We start from the raw sequence: 22,534 nt of genomic DNA on the forward strand, positions 1-22,534 counted from the left end.
CTACCACACTACAGGCCATGGCCCCGATGTGCTTCTCACGTCTTCCGATCTTTGTGTGAGTTGGTCCCAACTCTTATTTACCTAAGGGCTCCTAAGCATCCTCCAAGACTCTTTTGAATCCCTTCTTAATCCCCTCGGGCAGAGTTAACAGAACTTTTGGGTGCTTCCAAAGCACTGTGTCTGTATCTCTACATTGTATTGTAATGTCCTGTTTATGTGTCTTTCTCTTCTACTGGGCAGAGCAGCAGGGAGAAAGATGACTCCCTATAGGCATATCTTGTTTTATTGCACTTCACTTTACTGCAGTTTACAGACGTTGCGTTTTTGACAAATTGAAGGCAAGAACCTCTACCAGCAAAAAGATTATAACTAGCTTAATTGCAATACTCGTGTTTTTTTTTTGTAGTGGTCTGGAACCAAACCCGCAATATCTCCAAGGTATTCCTATATTTTCCTGGATCCTCTGCACAGAACACATTGCCTGGTATTATGCAGATACTCAATAAATACAAGTGGAGTGACTAAATACTGCCATGTTTGTAATACTGCAGGACGCAGAGTTCAAGAACAGTAATCAGGAGTTAAGACAATCCCTTGCAGGGGCTGCTGTTAATGTCTCTTAGCTACTTAATTTTTTCAGTTTTATATAATTAATTTTTGAGATTCTTATCCAAGGTTTAGAAGCTGAAGCCTCTAAATGATGTGGCAAAGCATTTTTACTAGAGTTTCAGTGATCATCCAGGTTAATCTTACAGTCTTAGACACCCCCACCCCCGCTACCACCACCACCACCACCACTACCACACACACATGCGTGCACAGTGGCATGAAAAGTCCCTCTCAAAGGATAAAGGTTGAATTGATTTCCTTGAGATTCGCATGTGAGCTTCCATGGAGTCCAAGGTACAACCCAATAAGCTTGCACCCTCTTCTGTATTTAGAGCCTCCCAGGACATAGCGTTATTTATTGGGACAGGAGTTTATGAATATACATTGTGGCAGGGTTCAAAGGAGAATGTAAAAAATTTTATTGTAAAATATATATTCACAAGCATATACACATATGTGTAAAGAAAAAATAATAAAAGGCATACCCACCACTCAGCTTAAGGGATGGAAAAGCCCTCCGTGGCTTCCTTGCTGATCTTCCCAAAGTTAACCACTGCTCTGCTGAATTATATATTAATCATCCCCTCACTTTCATTGTAGCTTCAGTACACATGTGTCCTAAACTATACTCGGTTTGGCCTATTTTTTAAATTGAGGAAAAGACGTATTTATTTTCAAAGTATATAAGAAAAAGTTTTGTTTCTAGAAAGGATAAATGGCTCAGTTAGCGAAAAACACCAGAGTGGGCAGCTCACCTTAGATAAGACACACAGCATCTTTTCCCTCACCTGAAATTCCCCAATATTCGTATGTGTGGTCTAAACTAGAACCTCCTTGCCCTGCTGCTGCCCCTAATCAAGTCCTCAGCGTCCTTCACCTGGATTATTTTAAGTTTCCTAATCCACCCTGAGCCTCCTCTTTCTCTAACCAATCCTCCAAACCTGTGTCAAAAATCCCTCACATTCTTACCTATCTATTTTTGTAGATTATTAACAGATGGTAGATAGGGCTGTAGCCTATTCTTCCATCCCTGGGCTCCTTAAAATAGAGACTATACCCTATATTCACTTTGTATTATTACTCATCATACATACTCATAGATTCCATGTATTAACATCTGTCTATCTCTCCATTCAGTTGTAATTAAAAATAATGGGTGGGTGGGGTGGCCGGTTAGCTCAGTTGGTTAGAGCGTGGTACTAATAACACCAAGGTTGCCTGTTCGATCACCACATGGGCCACTGTGAGCTGCGCCCTCCTTAAAAAATATAAAAATAAAACAGTAATAATAATAACGGGTGGGTGAATGTTCAATGAAAATCTAGACATTGTTTGCCTATTGTTAAACATACTATAAGAGGAATCACAGTGTTGGTATCATTTTGTGACCTTCTTCTTTCATTCAACAGCATGTTTTGAGGATTTATCCATGTTGAGTTAAGCTGTAGTTCATTGATTTTCATTACTATATTTCACAATATTCACTCTACTTCCCAAACTAAAGGAGGAAAAGATGGCAAAATTCAAGTGATGTTTGGGGGTAGATGATGTGGCCAGTGAGTTCTCCCCAGCTCTGCCAGATATGGGGGCTTTTGGTCTAGCAAACAGTCCCCCACCCCCAACAGTGTTTAGACCTCCGCTGGAGGGAGAAGCCACATAGCCTCTCCTTCCTGCAGAGCTGAGACGCCATAGTTTGGTGCTAAGATGGTTTCAGTATCCTCAGGAGGATATAGGGAGAAAGATGTTCACTTTGGAGCAGACTCGCTGGGGAATTTGGAAGCAGAGGTCAGAAGCTCCCTGCTTGAGGCCAGTGCAATGGGAGAAGCTGGGTAATTCAGTCCTAAAATTTTCAAGGGGCTCTGTAGGTCTTTAGGCAAGGACAGAAGAGATGTCATTTTAGGAAGGTCCTCTCTGAGCTGGCTTTCTGGGCCTCCGAGTTGGGGAGGGGGTGGGACATGGCAGGGGGGCAGCCAACCAGCTCCAGTCTCTATCTGCATATTCATAAGCCCCCCACTCCGGTTGGCTGTGCTAGGCAGCCCTCACTGTCCCCAGTGCCAGTGTCTGCAGCAGGGCTGGTCTGTCAGATGGTGCCTTGTACTTAGAAGGGGCAGGAGGCTTCCCTTACCCAGAGACAGGCACCAGGCTGCCTGGGGAGGAAGCAGGAAAACCAAAATCACTTCCTGATCATGGCTCTGTGTGCCCAAGGCTGGTGAAGAGTGGACTGCTACATCTCCTAGGGTGGTGGGCCCACCTGGCCTCAGAGCTGGGACCTCTCTGAGGGCATCTTCTCTGTGAGTAACACCATCCCTTTCTTTTTTTTCACCTTGCCAGAGCACTTTTTTAAAATGATGAAATGTTTATCCTGAAGATGTTCAAGTAGGCAGAAAAGTGGAGAGACTAGCAGTGTCTATATACCCATTGCCTGGATTTAACAGTTGTTAGTATGTTGCCCTGTTGGCTTCATCTGTGTTTGTTGGCCGAAGTACTTTCACGTAAATCACAGCCATGGAGACATTTCACTCTTAAATACCTTGTATGCATTTCTAGAGCACTTTTGAAGCTCTTCTCTCATTAGGTTCTCACACCAGTCTTGGGGGTGGGGGTGATTATCATCCCTATTTTAGAAAAGTGAAAAAGGCAGAAAGTGTGGCTCGAGGGCAAATGGCTGGGAGTAGAGCTCAGATTTCCTAACTCCCACCCAAGACCCCTGTCTCAGACACACGAAAGGACCTCTTATGCTCGGGGGTGTTTTCCCAGGTAGCAATGAGACATCGGCAGCCATTATGTGACCCTGGCCATGTCACTTCACCTCTCTGGGCTTTGGTTGCCTCATCCCTAAAGTACAGACATGGCATGAAGATCTGAGCTTCCCTAACAATGGTCTGGGATGTTTTCAGAAAAGACAATGTATAGAGATTTTACAAAGCTAAAGTTATTTGGATATTATGCCCTTCTTCCTTTTTCTTTTTTAAAAACAGGATGCTTAAGATTCTTTTCTTTTAGGAAGTAAAAATGATACTAGATTGTAGTCTTTTGTACGCTTATTTTTTGTGCCCTTACCTGCACATAAAATGTTAGCAACTCTCAAGATGGTCCGATTTTTTATTTTAATTTTTAATGTTTTTAATTGTATTTTAAATAGTTGAAATCGAAAAGTCTAGAAACCACCTATTGTACCACCTATTGTGATTGCTAAGCCCCTTCCAGCACTAATGTTCCATGGCTGTGGGACCTCCCAGACCAGCTGTAAGGAGAAAGGGAACTGTAATTCAAGGAGTGCCTATTAACGATGCTGGAGAGTGCCGCACTGGACATAAGTTGTCACATGTTCCTCACCACAACTCTAGGAGATGGCACTGTTATCAACCCCGTTTCACAGAGGAGGAAACTGAGGGGGGAAAGTAGCAAAGTTAACTTGTGTAGGGTCACATATGAGCTAGCGAGTCCCACCCAGGTCTAACACCTGGTAGACAGTTCAGTAGTTGGCGGGCACCAGGGACGCAGGTTGTACCTTTGTCTGTCGATGGACAGGGCTGTGTGGACTAAGCCATGAGTCTAACCTCCTCTCCTCATGTCCACCATCAGTCAGTGCCGTGGGGAGAGCTGCTCAGGGATGGGTCAGAGATGGAGGATCCATGTGGGGAGTGGTGCAGGGGGCCCCCAGTTGCCTCATCTTAGAGAATGAAACAGAGTGAGGGTGTATATGAAACCACCATAGTAAAGCATAAAAATGCAATCTGACCTTGAGAGGTGCCACCCTGAGCACGTCTTACATTGGCAGCTAAAGTTTGCTGAGCCTGGTAAGTACTTGATGGGAGGCTGTTCAGGAATTCTGCACGTGGATCAGACAAAAATGTATCCGGATATAAATGTGTGATTAAACGATCACTATTATAAACCGCCAATGGTGGACCCTTAGATCCTGTGCCATCTGCATAGGAGAGTCTGTTTCAGTATAAGGCATTTTCCTTCATATTTCTCCAACCATATTGTGGGTAGTTATCTATTAGGCACAAAGCTGATCCAATTGGAATCCAACTGAGTCTAAGAAACGAATGAACAAAATCCTGCATTGAGAAACACTACATTTTCCCAACAAAACCTGGCAGGAACTTTATCGAGGAAATAACAATAGACCATCTCATATAAATCTGGATTGAGCATCAATGACAGTGATGAGATAGAGTTGGCATCTCATGAGCTTCACTGGGTGCCATTTATCTAAAGACTCCCCATAGCCCACCTTGCTTTATTCATTGATTCCCTGGGGGTCCTGCTGGAGTGTTAGAGGTATTTGCTGTTGCCTAAATGGGAACACACCATAGAACGGGAGCTGCAGGTCTCACCTCAGGTAGCCCTTCCCCTTGGGCAGAGCTCTGGGAGATCCAGAGGGAGATCCTATGGAAAAGACCGGTAGGAAGAAGGACTCCTGTGTTAGGGGATGTGCTGTGCAGTTGATAATGCCACAGACGCTGGCTGTCTTTTCAGCTTGTGCCCACGGCTTCTAACACTTCGGCTGAAAGGAGAGGACACACAGCTTCTTTCTTATGTCTATTACTTGAAATTTAACTTCACCCTCATGTTACACTTACTAGCTATAACACCCTATATAATTCTGCATTTATATCTCACGAGCCCTGTGTTCTGTACTCATATTTGTAGCTAAGTTTGCTTCTTCAGTGAGGTTTTTTATGTCTGCTCCCCAGGAATGTATTTTTGGCAAAGACTGAATGAGAGAACATGCAAGTTTTATTTGTTTGTTTGGTTGTTTGGTTGGTTCAATAGGCTTTATTTTTTAGAGTAGTTTCACAGAAAAATTGAGTAGAATGTACAGCTTTCCATATATATCTCTTGCATAGCCTCCCATAAATGCAAGGTTTTAACTACCAAAGATAACGGTTGCCTTTTCTAAGCAAAAATATACCCATTGAAAATATGGAAAATGCAAAAAAGTAAAAAGAAGAAATGGAGAAAAAAGTTATCCATGGTTCCATCATTCACAAAGAACTATTGCTTATGTTTTCATGTATTTCTCATCTTTTTTCTTTGTATTTTTAATACGTAATTTTCTCTCCCCCGACTTATTAGAAAATATTCTATAAACTCTTCTTAAACATGATTTTTAAAAAATGGCTGCATAATAATAGCATCACATAGATGATACCATGCTTTATAATTTATTTCACCAATCTTGACCCTTATAAATAATATTAGGATGATCATTTTTGACATAAATCTGTTGGTATAGCATATTTTCTTGATTTTACTTCTTAGATATAGAACCATTAACTCAAATGGAATAAACATGCTTAAGTTTTATAATATAAACCACATAAGTATTTCTCCAAAAATATGTGAAAAATGAGCAAGGTTCCTGAGAATCAAAGAAATACACATAATGAGATAACATTGTCACCCATCATATTGGCAAAGATTTAAAAGACTGACAATGCCCAATGTTGACAAAGATGCGGGGATGTGTGTTCTTTTATAAATACATTAATAAGAGAGCAAATGGGCTATTTAAAAATATGTATACACATAATGCATAAATATGTTCTTATAAAAATTAATACAGAAACATACAGAGGAAACATTGTAAGTTCTCCATCAGTCCCTCATCTCTATTCCCAATCAGTTGGTACATTTCTGGAGGGCAGTTGGGCAATAAGTATAAAGGTTTAACATGCCTCATCTTTGACCCAGATTTTCCACTTCTAGAAATGTATCCTAAGGAAATAACAGGATAAGTTCCCACAGATATAGACAGGAGTGTTCGTCCCAATAATTACTCATAATAAGCTAACATTTAGCAGCAATTTACTATGTGCCAGGAACTCTTCTAAAAAAATAACATATGTTAACTCATTGGATCCTCACAAAAGCCCTATGATAACAGTAGATATTATGGTTATTCCCATTCTATCGATGAGAAAGCTGAGGTACACAGAGGTCACAAGGCCAATAAATGTCTCTAGAGAGTCAAAGCTGCGCAGTCTAACTCAGAGGTCCACACTCTCAACCTTCATACTATGTTGTCTCTACTGCTATGATAATGAAAACATAGGAATAAATCTGTCTATCAAAAGGGAATTTATTAAACATTATTATGTTTACATCATGTTACAAATTATGGTACATCCATGCAATGGAATATCATCAGTTTTCAGAATGTTGTTGTAGACTGATTTTCATTGACGTGAAAGAGAAAAAAAGGGAAGCTATAAAACTATGTATCTATAATTCCATTTTTGTTTTTCAAAAATGTATATAATTATGGGAAATTATGTAAATTTTTCTGTATACAGAGAAAAAAATTTGGAAAAAATGACAAGCGCCACTGATTTTTTTCTGGAAGGTAGCATTATAGGTGTCTTTCTTTTCCTCTTAATACATTTCTATACTTGGGGAGTAAAATGATCCTGTATTATTTTCATAATCTAAGAAAAGCAGTAAAGCTATTTTTAAAGGGCTGTGACAATTGTTACGTCTATCAGTAAGTGAGAGTGTTGCTAGTTAATTTTCAAACAGAAAGCACTGCTGCTTCATGCCACACCCAGATAAAGGGTTCTGGGCCACACTGGCCCCAGCACAGAGGTTTCCTGTTTCTCAGGGGCAGAGTTTCCATGATTGTCCTACAGAGATAGGCATAGATGTCTCTGGGCATCCCACCACAGTGGAGTCTGGCTGGATTTCAAGAATCTGGCCTCAAGACATTCCGGCTATTTGTTGCTTCATTAAATACACTGAGCCCCATTGATTACCTAGTAGTTATGCCTTCTGGAGAACACAGACTACATGGAACCTCAGAAACCATACCTTAAATACCCTCAAGGGAGATTCGGCAAAGTTTGTGGTTCTGTGCTCTCTCTTGCACACTCTCTCTCTTTCTGTCCCCCTCCCTCTCGCTCTCTCTTTCTGTGTTGACTTTGTTCCATGTAGGTGCTAGAGGAATCTGAAATAAAGTACCTCTAATGAGGAAACAAAAATCAGTCTAAATGAAGTGCATACAAACAATTTATTCAACTGAGTCAGCAAACGTCTATTTGGTGACAGTTGATAGTCAGGCACTACTTGGAGACACAGGAGGAGCTAGTCACAGCCTAAAGGGGAAGACACATAGATCCCTTCAGAAAGGTGGTGACATTTCAGTTGGATTTTAGGAGAGGAGTCGGGGTTTGTCAGGTGGAAACGTGGGAGAGACGCCTTCCAGGCAGAGGGAACAGTAAGTGCAAAGACATGAGGTGTGAAGGAGTTTGGCATGTTCAGGAAACACAAAGCCCAGGACAACTCAACATAGGTGAGTGTTGATGGTCCCCAGATGGGAAGGAGGTTGGGGAGATGGGTGAGAAAAGTGAAAGGGGTTAAGTAGTATAAATTGACAGTTATAAAAACAGTCACTGGGATGTAAAATACAGCATGGGGAATATAGTCACTAATATTGTAATAACTACGTGTGGTGTCAGGTGGGTCCTAGACTTATCAGGGTAATCACTTTATAAGTTATATAAATGTCTAATCACTACGTTGCACACCTGAAACTAATATAATATTGTATGCCAACTGTAATTGAAAAATAAAGTTAAAAAAATTAAAAAAACAAGCATAGGTGAGTTGAGGGTAGTGGCTGCAGGGACATTAGTTGAAGACCAGATTTACAAGGATCTGAGACATCTGAGCCTCATAGTCAACAGGAAGCTGGCAAAGACCTTGATTCCATGGAGGTGCATAAACAGACACACATCATAGAAAATAAATGCCAATGCCAATGGCACTGGGAAAACTGTATCAAAAGGGTACTTCCACCAACTCCCATCACTGCATCTATGCCCCCACCAGCACCTGACCACATACACTGCCTTCCTTCCGGCTACCACGGATGAACTGAGGGTTCTCTCTAAGTCAATGCCTCCACATGCGCACTACATCTTGTACCCTCCTTCCTATCCAAGGGCAAGGCTCTAGAAATTCTCCCTCTCTTGCCTGCATTAATTTTATCTTCCTACAGCATCACGGCTCTCAGCCAACAAATATAGGTCTGACAATTAAGTTCGCAAACTCATCCTAGAAAAAGTGCTACATATCTCACTGCTGAGTATCACTACGGCCACCTTTGAAGTGTTCCCCTTGGGAAGCTATGCACTGACGCCAGTGCCTAGTACACTTTTCAAAGCAATTTTAGAACTCTTTTTCTGGAATGGCCATCAGCACTCTCGTCATATTACCCTTGATGTCCTGAATGGAAGAAATATCTTCCTTTCAATATTTCCTTTACCTTCTGATAAAGTAAGAAGTCATTGGGGGCCAGATCAGGTGAATAGGGAGGGTGTTCCAATACAGTTATTTATTTATTTATTTTTTAAAAATTTTTATTGAGGAATATTGGGAAACAGTGTGTTTCTCCACGGCCCATCAGCTCCAAGTCATTGTCCTTCAATCTAGTTGTGGAGGGCGCAGCTCAGCTCCAAGTCCAGTTACCGTTTTCAATCTTAGTTGCAGGGGGCGCAGCCCACCATCCCATGAAGGAATTTAACCAGCAACCTTGTTGAGAGCTTGCGCTCTAACCAACTGAGCCATCCAGCCGCCCCCAGTTATTTGTTTATTGGCTAAAAACTCCCTCACAGACAGTGCCGTGTGAGCTGGTGCATTGTCGTGATGCAAGAGCCATGAATTGTTGGCTAAAAGTTCAGGTCATCTAACTTTTTCAATCAACCTTTTCAGCACTTCCAAATAGTAAACTTGGTTAACTGTTTGTCCAGTTGATACAAATTTGTAACGAATAATCCCTCTGATATCAAAAAAGGTTAGCAACATCTTTGCAACAAGTTCCCGAGCTTAATTGTCAGATTCATAAACTGTTATCCCCCCCACCTTGAGAAACCCTCTCGACTCCATTTCTGCTTTTCGCCACTGTCCCATTTCTCTCCTCCTCACAAAATTCCTTGAAAGAGTTGTCTAGTGAATGTCACCAATTCCTCTTCTTGTCCTCTTCCTACCTCCCCGCTTGCTCCTTCTGTTCTTGATTGATTCCCTTCTTGCCCCAGCCTCTTTGTGTTGTTATGTCCCAGGCCTTGGACCTCGGCCCCCTTCTCCTCTGTCTACATTCATTCCTTTGTGAGCTTGTCCATCCATATACTGATAACCCTCAATTTTATATTTCTAGCACAGATCTTCCCACTGAACCCCAGGCTTATTTATCCAATTGCTTTCTCAACCTCTCCATTTAGATGTCTAATAATTACCTCAAATTTAACATGTCCCAAACTGAGCTCCCTATATCCCCCCACAAACCTGCTCCTTCTGCAGTCCCCCCATCTCAGTTTGTGAAATTCCATCCTTCCATTAGCTCAGGCCAAATACAGTCCCCATCTGTGATACTTCTCTTTCTCTTGTGCCTCACATCCAATCTGTTAGCAAATCCATTGGCTCCAGCTTCCACATATATCCAGGATCTGACATAACTTCCCACTTGCATTGCTACCATCCTGGTCAGAGCCATCTCCTCTAGATTATCATCATCCAGATTATTATCGTCTAGATTATTGCAAGTCTCCTAAGTAGTCTCCCTATTTCAAGCCTTGCTCCCCGTACCCCCCAGTCTAGAATGATCATTTTAAAATGAAATCAGGTCTTATTGCTCATAACCTTCCACTGGGTCCTCATTTACTTCAGAACAAAGGCCAGCATTTTTACAATGGCCAACAAGGCCCTACATAACAGCCTTCCATTATCACTTAGTAAGTATTACATTCGTCTCCCTTTGCATGAATATTAGCTCGACATGGGCAAGGGATTTTTATCTGTTGTTAGCAATCCAGTCCATGTTTGTTGAGCGAATGAATGTAGAACAAGGACCAGAGTCCCAAAGGACAGGGCACCAGTCAGGAGGTATTGGGATTGTCCAGGTGAAAAGTTATGAGCCCCTGAATCAGGCAAGTAAAATGGGAAAGGACATGGTGGAAAGTAGTTCAGAGCCATTTTTGCCAAAAATTTACCATGACCAAATCGATGTTGACAATGAGGAGTTGGGCAGGAGTCAAAGAGACTCCCCAGCTTCCAGCTTGAACAAGACATAGGTAATACACATCTGGGGAGAGGGGAGTAAGAGGGGCAGTTACAGAGTTTGGGTTTGCAAATGTTGCGTTTAAGCAGGAAATGTTCACTAAGCAGCTAGAATAACCATAACCAAGCCCCTCTTCTTTTTGGAAGTCACTTAACTAAAATATGGTTTGTACTATTGCTGTACCATCTTTCTTGGTTAAAATATCAGTTCTGCCAGTTTAGTGATAATTATTAGAAAGCACCTAATGTATGCTTAATAATCTAGTTATGGTTATCAGATAAGATTTGATTTTAAAGTAATTTTTAAATATTATACATTTTTTGTATTGTATTATATTAATATTATGTAATTATGAGAATTAAATTAGGTAATGGATGTAAAGTTCTTTTCATAATGCCAGTTATGCAGTTATATATTATACAAATAATACATATTCATCGTCAAATGATCACAGGAAGTTATGAAATGTTTCTCTCTCCGAGAGGTGGTAAACCATCCAAACTGTTGGTATAAACTTGGCAATAACAAAATTTTTAAGTCATATTAATTTGGCAAATCATCTGTATTTATTTTAGTAATTTACAAATGTCTTCCTCAAAACAAGGGCCTTCTACTTATTCTAACCCAAGAACCTAGCCTTTTTTCCGTGGCATTTTCCCCATGATGGCATTGCAGCTGTCGCCCTGGTGCTTGGAGTGACATTGCTCATGGGAACTTTTTTGGGGTGTCTCTGCTAGTCACCAGGAAGCTCCAGGCAGACGCTGGGGCCACGTCTGCAGACGAGGAACCACTGGCTACAGAAGAGCTGAGATTTGCCTGAGGTAGAGAATTCCAAGTAAGCTTCAGGGTGAAAGTGGGAAGAAGAAAGCAAACTCTCTCTTGCCAGCAGTGCAAGAGAAGTAAAGGAGAGTGGAAATTTGAAAACAAACAAACAAAAATTAATTCACCTCTTCTAGGAAAGGAAGAATGTGCTTAATAGACAGCTAAGTTGGTCTCTTATGCTGGTCTTTTGATCTTCAAGGAGGTAGCTGAAGGTAGTGTGGTTGCATCGAAAGATTTGGAATCCTAGAACTGAGAGCCACTCTTGGCCTCACTGAGCCTTGGTTTCTTTGTCTGTGAAATGGGAGAATTACACTGACTCTCAAGGTTAGTGTGAGTTGTAATGAGGTGACATGTACGAATGTTTTGTAAACTGGAAATGCCTTATACCTGCTATCAGAAGCCTCCTGGTTAAAGCATGGTGTATTTTGGTACTTGGTGAAAATAAAACAGCTTTAGGCTTTCCTAAAATACCTCCATTTTTCTTCCCATACCTTCATCCCAATTTCCAAACCCTATTGTCCTTTTTCTTCACGACAGGTATCGGCAAATATACTTGTTCATTCTCTCTTCTCCTGCTAGACAGCCAGCTCTATGACAGCAGGACTCTACTGGTCTTATTCACCACTGTCTCTTTAAGAGCTCAGAACAAGGTCTGATGCATAGTAGGTGCTTAACAGATAGTTGTTAAATATTGAATGATGAATGCAGACAAATGTATAATCTGATTCTTCCAGGAGCAGGACAGCTGGTTCTCAAATTTTGGTTTGCTTGTTTCAGATGCAGGTTTCCTGGCCCAGCACAGAGGGATTCTGATTTAGCAGGACTGGCGGGACTTACTACTGACTTTGCTATTTTAATCAAGTGTCAGGTGAGCCTGTTGCAGGTAGGCACTAACAAAGTTACTCTGAATCTGACAAATCTTAAAACAAGACTTCAGCCTGACACCTACTGGCTTTATAACTTCAGGAGGTATATTCTTAACTTCTCTGAGCCTGTTTCCTTTTCTGTAAAATAAGAATGACAACATCCTCATGGAGTTGTAATGAGAATTATAGGTAATGGACGTCAAGTTCTTGTCATAATGCCAGTTATGCAGTAAGCTGCCATTGTTGTGTGTATTATTGTTTTTATGTTATTGCGATGCTCTGGCAGGAGAACGTCCTCCCTGGAGGATTGCTCTTGGGAATCTCCTCAAAGTGTGGGCCCAACCACCATCACTGCACCACCTGGGAGCTGGTGAGAAATGCAGTCTCTGCCCATCCCAGACCTGCCTAGTCAAACTCTGCATTTTAGCAAGGTCCCTAGGTGATGTATTTGCACAATTAAGTTTGAAAAGCATGGTTCAGCATCACAGGTACCATGTTCTTCCTGTCTCTAATTTCAGAGTTGGCCCAGGAGGTTCGTAAGCATTGGCATCTCAGAAGCTGAACCCCAGCTCACTTCAGCTGGCTGCACCTTTAGTTGAGGACGTTAGCAGAAGGGGGTCCCTCACGGAGCCCTGACTAACCTCACAACCTCCGAGCAAGTGACTGTGGAGCTAGCGGATGGATCCAAACTCCAGCTTGCTGTCTCCTCCATCCCGGGCCTGCTCTCACCCAGCAGAACCCTGTATGGAAGGTGGGAGAAGCCCATCCCTCTGTGAGCAGGGCAGAAACTCCTCCTTTCCCTGGAGCCGGGTCCCCAACTCCAGCCTCGCTGACCCTGACTGGTTTTGGGATGAGCACATCCAGGCAAAGAGGGCCAGAGTGGAGACCATTGTCCAAGGCATGTGCCTCTCCCCTAACCCTCTGATGCCAGGCAATGCCCGAGCCCGGGACAGCCCGTGCTGCCCGGAGAAGTCCCGGGAAAGGAAGAGGAAACAGAGCCTTCCCATGCAGCAAAACCCCCCAAAGCCAGGCCCTGCTGGGAGCCATGGCAGCAGGAAGGGGGGCCCTCGTGTGAGGGAACAGCTTCATCTACTGAAGCAACAGCTAAGACATCTGCAAGAGCACATCCTGCAGGCTGCTGGGCCCAGGGACACAGCTCAGGGCCCAGGAGACCCTGAGAAGGGGAGGGGCCCTCAGGGTGTAAAGCAGAGGAATGGCTATGGGTCCAGACCGTGGGCTGTAGACAGTGACCACCACCAGGGTCCCAGCAGGGACCTCTTTGGGGTGGAAAAACACAGAGTGTCTGAGGTCGAATACCAGCCTGAGGAACCCAGGTTCCTTCCTTCTGGAACACGGGCTTTGCTGGAGATTCTGAGGAAAGAATTGACTGGGGCAGTGTCCCAGGCTGTGGACTCAGTATTACAAAAGGTACTACTAGATCCACAAGGCTACTTGACTCAGTTGGGCAGAACTTTCCAGGAGCTGGTGCCAGAGGGTAGAAGCGAGACTTCACCTGAGGGAGGGGCCTGTAGAGACCCAACTTCTCTGGCTGCCTTACCCAGGAGGGCGCAGGCACAGGCTGGGGTCCCACGGGGAACCTATTCACTGGCCAACCCTCTAGATCCTCCTATGTACCCTGTCTCTCCAAGAATGATCCCCAAGCCCTATCAAGGTCCCCCAGCAAACTGTGCTTTCACTGTGTCTTCCCACATGCAAGAAAATCAGATTCTTAGCCAGCTACTGGGTCAGGGGCCCAATGGTCACTGGAGCAGCAGTCTTCTCCAGGACTCATCTTCCCAAAGTCACTCCTCCTCAGAGCCTGCCCTGCAACCTTGGGGAGCTGTCAAACTGCGACCATCGGTTTTGAACCAGCAGCAGCATGCTTCGCCCTTCTCTTCCACCCTTTTGGAAAGGCTGTCCCTTCTTCCCTCGGTGAAGATGGAGCAGGGTGACCTGCAGGCTGTCACTGATGCACTTCCTTTTTCTTCAGTCCACATATCCTTTACTAGTAATTGAAGTTATTGTCACAGCCCAGAGAAACAGGAAATCTGGAAGATGAGGGGGACGGAGAAAAATAAGTACATGGCATAGGGCATAGCTTTGCTTTCTTGATGGTCTTAACGTTGCTTCTGGACCTTCCTTCCCTGTGGCTTACACTTACTAGGTTCCTGAGAAAACGGTGACCACATTCTGGGATTTAAAGATGCTGGGGAGAAAGGTTCATTTACCTTCTCTGTGACACAGCAGCTTCCACTACTACTGACTTATTCCTTTGGGTCTGAAAGGGTTTTGTTTTTAAACTCAAATGGGCTTCCAAAGTACAATAAATACTCTACGGAAGGAAGAACCCCATAATTTGGTTGTCAGCTGCCCATGTACCTCGATAGCAGGGGTCAAAGGAATGACTTCATCTGAGGCATGGCTCCCCAGCCCCTTGGCTCCACAGGCAAAAGCCTGGCACTGACTAGATAATTCATGCGGAAGATATGAGGGACGAGAAACTTCTGAGGCAGATGGGGAAGGGGAAGTTTTCCTCAGGGACTAGGCAGGGGCAGCTGGAAGGGGTAAGAAGCCTTCACTTTAAGGCCCAGCTTCTAAGCTGCTGCTGAGAGGAGTAGAGCCTGGGGTTGGGTAGTGGAGGGAGAGACCCCTATGGGGAAGGCTGGAGGGCCAGGGTTGGTCTGTAGGGGTCTGGATCTTATTGCATCATCTTTGCCACCCTTAGGCAGACCCCAGTCTCTTAAATAGTATTTCCCAGAGTAATGTCCCCTCAAGATATTAATAAGTGTTGAACTAGAAAAAAAAGCAGCTTGGATAAATATTGGGTTAATTTCTTTGCTGCAGGGCTTCTCAGAACCTTTAACATGCTCAAGTCCAAGGTGAAGCTCTAAGAGGAGAATGTGTGTGCAGCCCCAAACGCGCATGACCAAAGAACCCTCTTCCAACAAGCGTCTTGTAGGACTTAAAGTTCCTGGCAACATATTTTGGATGTTGCTTTTTTAGCGAGCTGAGCTCATGCTGCTGCTTCTCATGGGAAACCTTGAATCGAGTCTCCAGGGGTCGATGCGTGTGTGAGACGAACAGTCGTGCTCTCTGTCTGGCAAGCTGTAGTAAGGACAGAGGGATCAGGTGGGACCAGCTCACTGCCACGCGAGCCGGCTCGTGTCCTAACTGCTATGAGCGCCCCCTGCTGGTCACAGGTGTTGGAAACACCCCGAAAGCTGGGGTGCCGCTGGGTGTTTTCTGGGCAGGTAGTAAGCACCTATAAAACCAATGCTAGCAACACCTCACCTGCCTCTTCAGGCAGCAGGAAATCTTTTTTGAGGTATAGAGAGGGCAGCATAGATAGATTTTCTTCTCAGGAGATCACCATGTGTGCAAAAAGCTCCCTATCTGGCCTTTGATAAGAGGCCACTAGTTAAGATTCCCTGTCAAAGTCAGGCAGTGGTGGAAGAACCTCAAGAACACAGTCCCCAGAGATGCTCTGCTCCCCTTGGGAGGGGCATGCTGATCTTCCTCAGGCACCTACTGTGTGTCAGGCCCTACCCTGTGAAATAAGGGCTGGGCTCAGAGAGCTTCAGGAGGTTTCAGGGCCCATTCGCCGGGCCTGGCTGCACAAGTGAGGTGCTTTGCTATCTTTGCAATGATTTGGATCCCCTGGGGAGCATCCTAGCCCCCCAGGTATTTCCTCATTCCTGCTGCCTACATTCCAGCATTAGAGATTTATTCCTGTGGGCCATGAAAGCCACCTAAGAGCAAGATACTCTGAAGTGTAAAAGAACTCTCAGGTTCACATGACAGCCCTATGAAGCAGGTGTGATGACGAGATGTGCACTTCCTCTGTGGCAGCACTGCTACCAGCATTTCACATGTACATGTCCACCTTCACTTAGCCGCATTCTGAAACTCAAAAAGCTCTGAAAAACCCCTGATTTCTTTCCCCTAAGGCTGGTGGGAGCTTTCTTTGGTGGTAAAACCTGCCCTGCCCTGATTGGAGGCTATTTATAACCTAACCAACTTATTGTAAATAGTCACCCGTTTTTCTGTGGAAACATTAATGTTTTGGATTACAGACGCTGCCACAGCCTCTGCTGCCGGTGTTAACTAACATACGGTACATGCACCATATTATCTTTTATAAAATAACAGAAATTCTGAAACCTGAACCCCATTTGGCCCAGTGTTTCAGGTAAGAGGTTGTAGGCCTGTATTATCTCATGATCCTCATGCGTCCACTCCAGGTCAGGTATTTGAGAGGCAGGCACAGAGAAGTGAACTAACCTGCCCAAAGTCACAAGATAGACACATGCAGAGCTGGGATTCAAACCCATGATCTGACTGCCAAGCACAAGCTTTAACAACACATTCTACATTTAGAAATGGCCCAGAGAAGGTAAGGGGCTTGCCCAAAGTCACACAGCTAATAGGTGGCAAAATCATTATCTGAAACAGGGTCTTTGGACTGCTAAATCCAGGATTCTTTCCACAGCATTTATGAACGTATAAGAAGGATAAGAAATAGAACCAATAGACAGGGGGCAGGGTCTTCTAGGTAGCTGCCTGTGTGCCAGGGCTAGCTGTAACTGTAATCAGTTTATTTCCTTTGGTAAACTGATATATCCTACTGAGAAGTCTTAATTGTCCTAAAGCTACAGCCCTCAGACCTGAGCGACAAGGTTCCTCGCCTGCGTAAAGCTTCTCAGCCAGCCCCAGGACCCCGTCAATACTAAGTGTTCTTGTGTAAGAATATTTGCCTCCCATCCTGGTGCTAGGCAGTCATACCACAGCTCCCTGCTCTTGTTAAAGGGAAAGGATCTGTTCCCAGACTGAGGTATGGGTTGGAATACGATTTCCATATTTGCAAATGGATTAAGGTTGACCATTCATTTAATCATTCACACATACCTTTATCTAACAAATGTTTATTGAGCACCTACTATGTTTCTAGCACTGGGCTAGGCACGTGGAATACAAAGATGAAAAGATAAGGTCCTTGCCCTGGAGGTGCTCACAGCCTAAATGGGGAGACAAACATGCAGTAAAAATTCCAATAAGGTCATTGTACAAAAAGCCTTGGTAGCCCAGGGTGAGGAAGGCATAATTCGGCAAGGAAAGATTTTACAGAGGAGGGAGCATCTGAGCTGAGATGGGAAGGGTGAGAGAAAGTTCTGCCAGGCAAACAGAGAGCAGGTACAGAGAGCAGCAGTTCAAGTTTCTTGAGCCAAAGCAAATTGTGATCTGGTACCTAGTCTGGTTAAATGCTTGTTGGCTTAAATAAACACTGCAAAGGCAATTTTGAGAGCCAGAATGGGGCTCATCAATCAAGTTCACTCCTCTTATATTACAGATGAGGAAACTGAGACAGAGAGGGGCAGAAAATCCTTACTTGGGTTTCAAAATGGTTTATCTGGTAAAGGGCCGCCATCTCTTCTCATCCTATTCTGAAAGCACAAAGTACAACAAACTGTATTTGATATATATGCCATAGAACTTTTACACATCAAAATGGTTCTAAAATTCTGCAGCTGTACTGTACATAACTCATATGGTACTCAGCACCCAGAAAGAAAAAGCTTATCTGATCAGATTTGCTAGAGACAAAAACGGAGCAAATACACTATGCAACCAGAATTCAATAAAATAAAAACCATCAGGAACAGGACAATTCACTGTTTGGATAATTTGATACAATTATTTGATAAACTGGTGTTAATTTTCCTTGACATTGGGATAAATCCAGGAGGGTCTAAATCCTGGTCACTTGAAGAAGGCCAAACTAATGTTTTTCTTCACACGCTACCCCAGCTCCCACCTCCTGAAGGCTTATTTCCCTGACGTACAGGTAAAGTCATCCCATTGAGCTTCCGCCTCTGCAAAACTGCAGTGTCCAGTTCTGGGTCAAGACGCTGTCTGAATAAGCACGAATTACTTTGGGTTAGGAAGTATGGGTATTTGAATTTTTAAGCCTCTGAACTGTAGAAATACCCAGAAACACATGTGGAGGGAAAAGTGGGGGGAGAGAGAAACATTAGTAAAGGGCATCTTTGACCTGGTGTTCTGTCTTTGCTGGGGACACCATGAAAAAGAAAGATTGTATGTAAAGAGTCGGACACTGTCAAATTGACATTCAAATTGCTGTGTTTCAAATGGAGTGAAGGTACATACAGAACAAGGAAAATCAAGCTCTGATGGTTGGAACCAGGCCTTGCCTGTTTCCGTAGTTTCTGAGGGTCTCCTTTACCGTGGGTGTTGGGTAAGGGCTGTTAATACTTAGTATCTACATCATTCCTTTGCATTTCCCAAGTTTTAGCCTCATATTCAGTTGCTTGGTTGACCCCTGAACCAAGCTGATTTCAATTCATCCTGCAGCTCCAAGATGCTGATAAACTGCTCTCTGGTCTATATCCACGCCCCTTCCCTTGGCCCTTACCAGGCAGAAGACTCAGGGGCTGCCGTGAAACCTGCAGCAGTAGCTGGTACCACATGGGCCTCGACCCTGGGCCCTCCCAAAGTCATACCTAGACCACGGCAAGCTTTTCATGGGTGAAAAACCTTCATACATCTAGCATATTGAAAAACAGTTCTTTTCTAATGGGCACTACATAGCCAATTCCGATTTTTCTGTGTACAGCTGAATAGGCTTAGGACATAGCCATGGCTTCTTTTTCAAAGGAAGTCCTTTTTAAAAAGGTTGACGCCATTCTTGTTCATCTCCATGTTGAACTGGAAGCTGACAGTTCTAACTCTGAGCACCTTACAGCACACAGCTCACTTGATGGGCTTCATTGTTTGCACAGTTCAACCGCTGCATCACCTCCCAGATGATCAAGTGGTTCAGCAACTTTCGCGAGTTCTATTACATCCAAATGGAGAAATTTGCCCGGCAAGCGATTTCCGATGGAGTCACAAATCCCAAAATGCTGGTGGTTCTCCGTAACTCGGAACTTTTTCGAGCTCTCAATATGCATTATAACAAGGGAAATGACTTTGAGGTAAGACATGTACTTGGGTCCCTTGAGGTCTGATGAGTGCGGTCCATTTGTGATTGGAGTTTTAGAAAAGATCCCCCTCTGGGTCTGTCCTTGTCACTGAGCACCAAGGTGGCCTGGGGCCGATCTCTGTACCATCCACAAAGATTACAGCCTCAATGTCTTCTTTTAGGCAACAGGTGGATGCCACCAACTGAATAGACAGCCAGTCTTATTGAAACTGGAGCAGAGGTCTGCCAGGTGTTATGCCATTTTAGACTTAATACTCTGTAATTATCAAGTTGCATAACTTGTTGACCTTTTCAACTCAGTGCCTGGAAACCCAGGACTAAACACTGGGCTCGGTTGCAGTACCTAGTCTTGGCCTAAGTTTTCTTTACAACAATTTCTGTTCATCATTTGGTTCTTATCTTTATTCTCACTTGAACAGTTTTATTTGTGGGCCTTCCATGGCAAGTCATCTCACTCAAATCCTCTCAGGAAATAATGAATAAACAATATTCAAGCTTCTCTGTCCTTTGGGGATCTCTCTGAAGGCACACTGGTGGCATCTTAGAGGTAAAGCATCAGTAAAGGGTGAGCATGTGATCTGTGTGTCACTGGAGAAAACTCCTAATGCAGACGTGTGTTTCCTTGTGTGCAGCCTACAGCTGTTAGCCTGGCATCTTGTTCTGCAGATAGCAGGTGTATCTGGTCACCGATTACACTTCCCTCTTCTTGACTTTTTCACTTGTGATCACAGTGAGCAGTTGATTGATACCTCCAAGAAAGGAAAGAACTGCTGGCATCCACCGGTTGGATGCTCCATCAGAATGTTTGGAGACCTAAATCCACCCGTGGGGAAAATGGGCCATGCCTCCTTTCTGAGGCTTGTGGTGTTGGGAAGTGTGGCAGGGGCAGTGCTGCCTCACCTTTCCGTGTGGGAGTGGTCATTTGACATGCAGCGGTGGTAAGCCCCGGGCCAGGCTGGATGGAGGACCTGTGGATGCCCCATCGATTATGGTGCCAGTCTGGGTGAGGTCCTGGAACATATTCTTTAGCCTCCCTCAACCTCCTGGTTGGCTTTAGAAGCAGGAATGATTCCAAGTCCTTTAGATCCAGCCTCAAAAGTTGATGGGATGAGGTATGACAGTCATAAACTTGGGGGCACGCTTTTCCACATTAGGCACTAAGAAAAGGATGCTGAAAACCTCTTCTGAACCACAGATTTAATTTCAGAGTCAGAGTTTCCCACTTACTTACTAAAAATGTGCCTCATTGGTGGAATGAGCTCCTGCTACAAAGCTAGTGTCCCTAATGTGCTTTCTCCCAGGTCTGTCTCATTGGTACCATCATTTTAAGATTTGTTTTTGATGAGGGAGCAGGGGATTCCTAGGGCTGCAAAACCTGGAGGCCAGTAGAGCAGGATGCTCTTATCAGCCCACTATCCTAGGAACAGGCAGCATCAGGCAGTGAGGTCTGTACCAGTAGTGTGTCACAGCCTCACGTCTTTTCTTTCTGGTGGGTCTCTTTGGGAATACAGGTTCCAGACTGCTTCTTGGAAATCGCCAGCTTGACATTACAGGAGTTCTTCAGGGCTGTCTCCGCAGGGAAAGACTCAGATCCTTCCTGGAAGAAACCCATTTATAAAATTATTTCGAAACTGGACAGTGACATCCCAGAGATATTCAAATCTTCCAGCTATACCCAGGAGCAGTTTCAGAATTAAAATCCCACAGTGAGGAGCTACTAGCCAGGGTTTCCTGGCTTTGTCTTACTTATATGGCAGTCAGCACATATGACCACAGCCGTGCTCATATAAAAAGTTATAAGGATAAACCCCCCAATAGGTACTATTAGCATTTCTGATCATTTATTTCCTTTTCCACAATCATCAGAAGTTTAACATTAACTATAAAATATATCAACCAAGAGTAATGGTGTGTTGGTAGCGTACTGTAAAAGGAACACAATAGTATTTTGGAATCAGAAGACTTAATTCTTCACTCCACTGTTTCCAAGTGTTGTGACCCTGGGAACTTGCAGGTATTCTCTGCATCTATAAAATGAGGCTGTTAAGGATTAAAATATAATGTCCTAAAGTACTGTGAAATGTTACCCACTACACAAGTGTTAGTTTCTCCCCCGCCCTTGGCTTTCAGATAAGGTTATCTCTTTGTATGTGTGTGTGTGTCTGTGTGAACAAATTGCTGGTTGTAGTTACCTATTTATCAAGTTCCACCTATTTGCTAGACACTTTCAAATATATTACCCTTCAGTTTTTTTACCCTGAAAAGTAGGTATCATCTTCATTTAAAAAATAACCACCGGAAGTTTTAGAACAGTGAGGTAACTCGCCCAAGTACAAGGCTAGGGCATTTGGGTTGGTAAGGATAGTCAGGAGTGTGGAGGAACCCAAGACCTTCTGATTGCTAGACTGTATCCTACTCCTACCTCATGCTACTCATCATGATCTTGAACAGGCCACCATCCCCAGTAAGCCTCCAGCACTGATGGGGCACTACCATCTGACAACCCCTGCTTGGCTGCTTCATCACCCAGGGTTTCCACTGACCATTCCAGCAAACGGAACACAAACTCCACAGGACTTGAGTGTTGCTGTCCATTCGTCTGCTGGAAACGCTTTTCAGCTGGACAACCCAAACAGTCTCCAGCTGACCAATGCAGTTAATGCCCTAACCTCCTACGTGCAGAAGAAGCTGAACTTCAGGATGTGAGCGCTACCAAGGGCCTTACGAGGTCATCTGGCCTGCTTCAATTAGGAAGAAGGAAACTGAGGCCCAGAAAGGAGACTTGCGCAGGCTGAGCGCAGCCTCACAGATGATGAATGGCGTACCTGGGACAAATACAGTGCCACACACAGAAATGGAAGCTGTCCCACTCCATAAGGAAATCACAATCCATGGTCAATCTTTCACAGACAAAGGAATTCATGAAATCAACATCTGCCCCACAGCCCCCTTTGGCCCAACACAAGTTGTGACCCACTCCGATGATTAGACAACACATTTGCCACGCCGAGCAACTGCGTCTGTCTTCTAAAGAGTCAGAATCAAGTCTTGAGAAGCACTGTCAGAGGTGTGTGGGCACACAGCTCGGGCTCTGTCGTTCTGAGTAAGGGTGTCTGTGACTTCATTAGCTTCTTTCCCATCTACGTAGAACAAGTTTCCATATTCAACTACCCC

The 22,534-nt window shown here is 44.0% G+C and overlaps 1 protein-coding gene across 1 annotated transcript; it reads left to right on the top strand.

The window, feature by feature from the left end:
* Positions 1–12,940: 12,940 nt before the first annotated feature.
* Positions 12,941–22,066, top strand: PROX2 (prospero homeobox 2). Its single transcript, XM_074327207.1, is given in 4 exon segments — positions 12,941–13,788; positions 19,158–19,369; positions 21,891–21,926; positions 21,928–22,066. Coding segments are annotated over 4 exon segments (1,137 nt in total). The 5' UTR covers positions 12,941–13,038.
* Positions 22,067–22,534: the final 468 nt, after the last annotated feature.

This window comes from Rhinolophus sinicus, linkage group LG03, assembly GCF_036562045.2.
Source record: "Rhinolophus sinicus isolate RSC01 linkage group LG03, ASM3656204v1, whole genome shotgun sequence".
In the NCBI taxonomy this organism is placed as follows: Eukaryota; Metazoa; Chordata; class Mammalia; order Chiroptera; family Rhinolophidae; genus Rhinolophus; species Rhinolophus sinicus.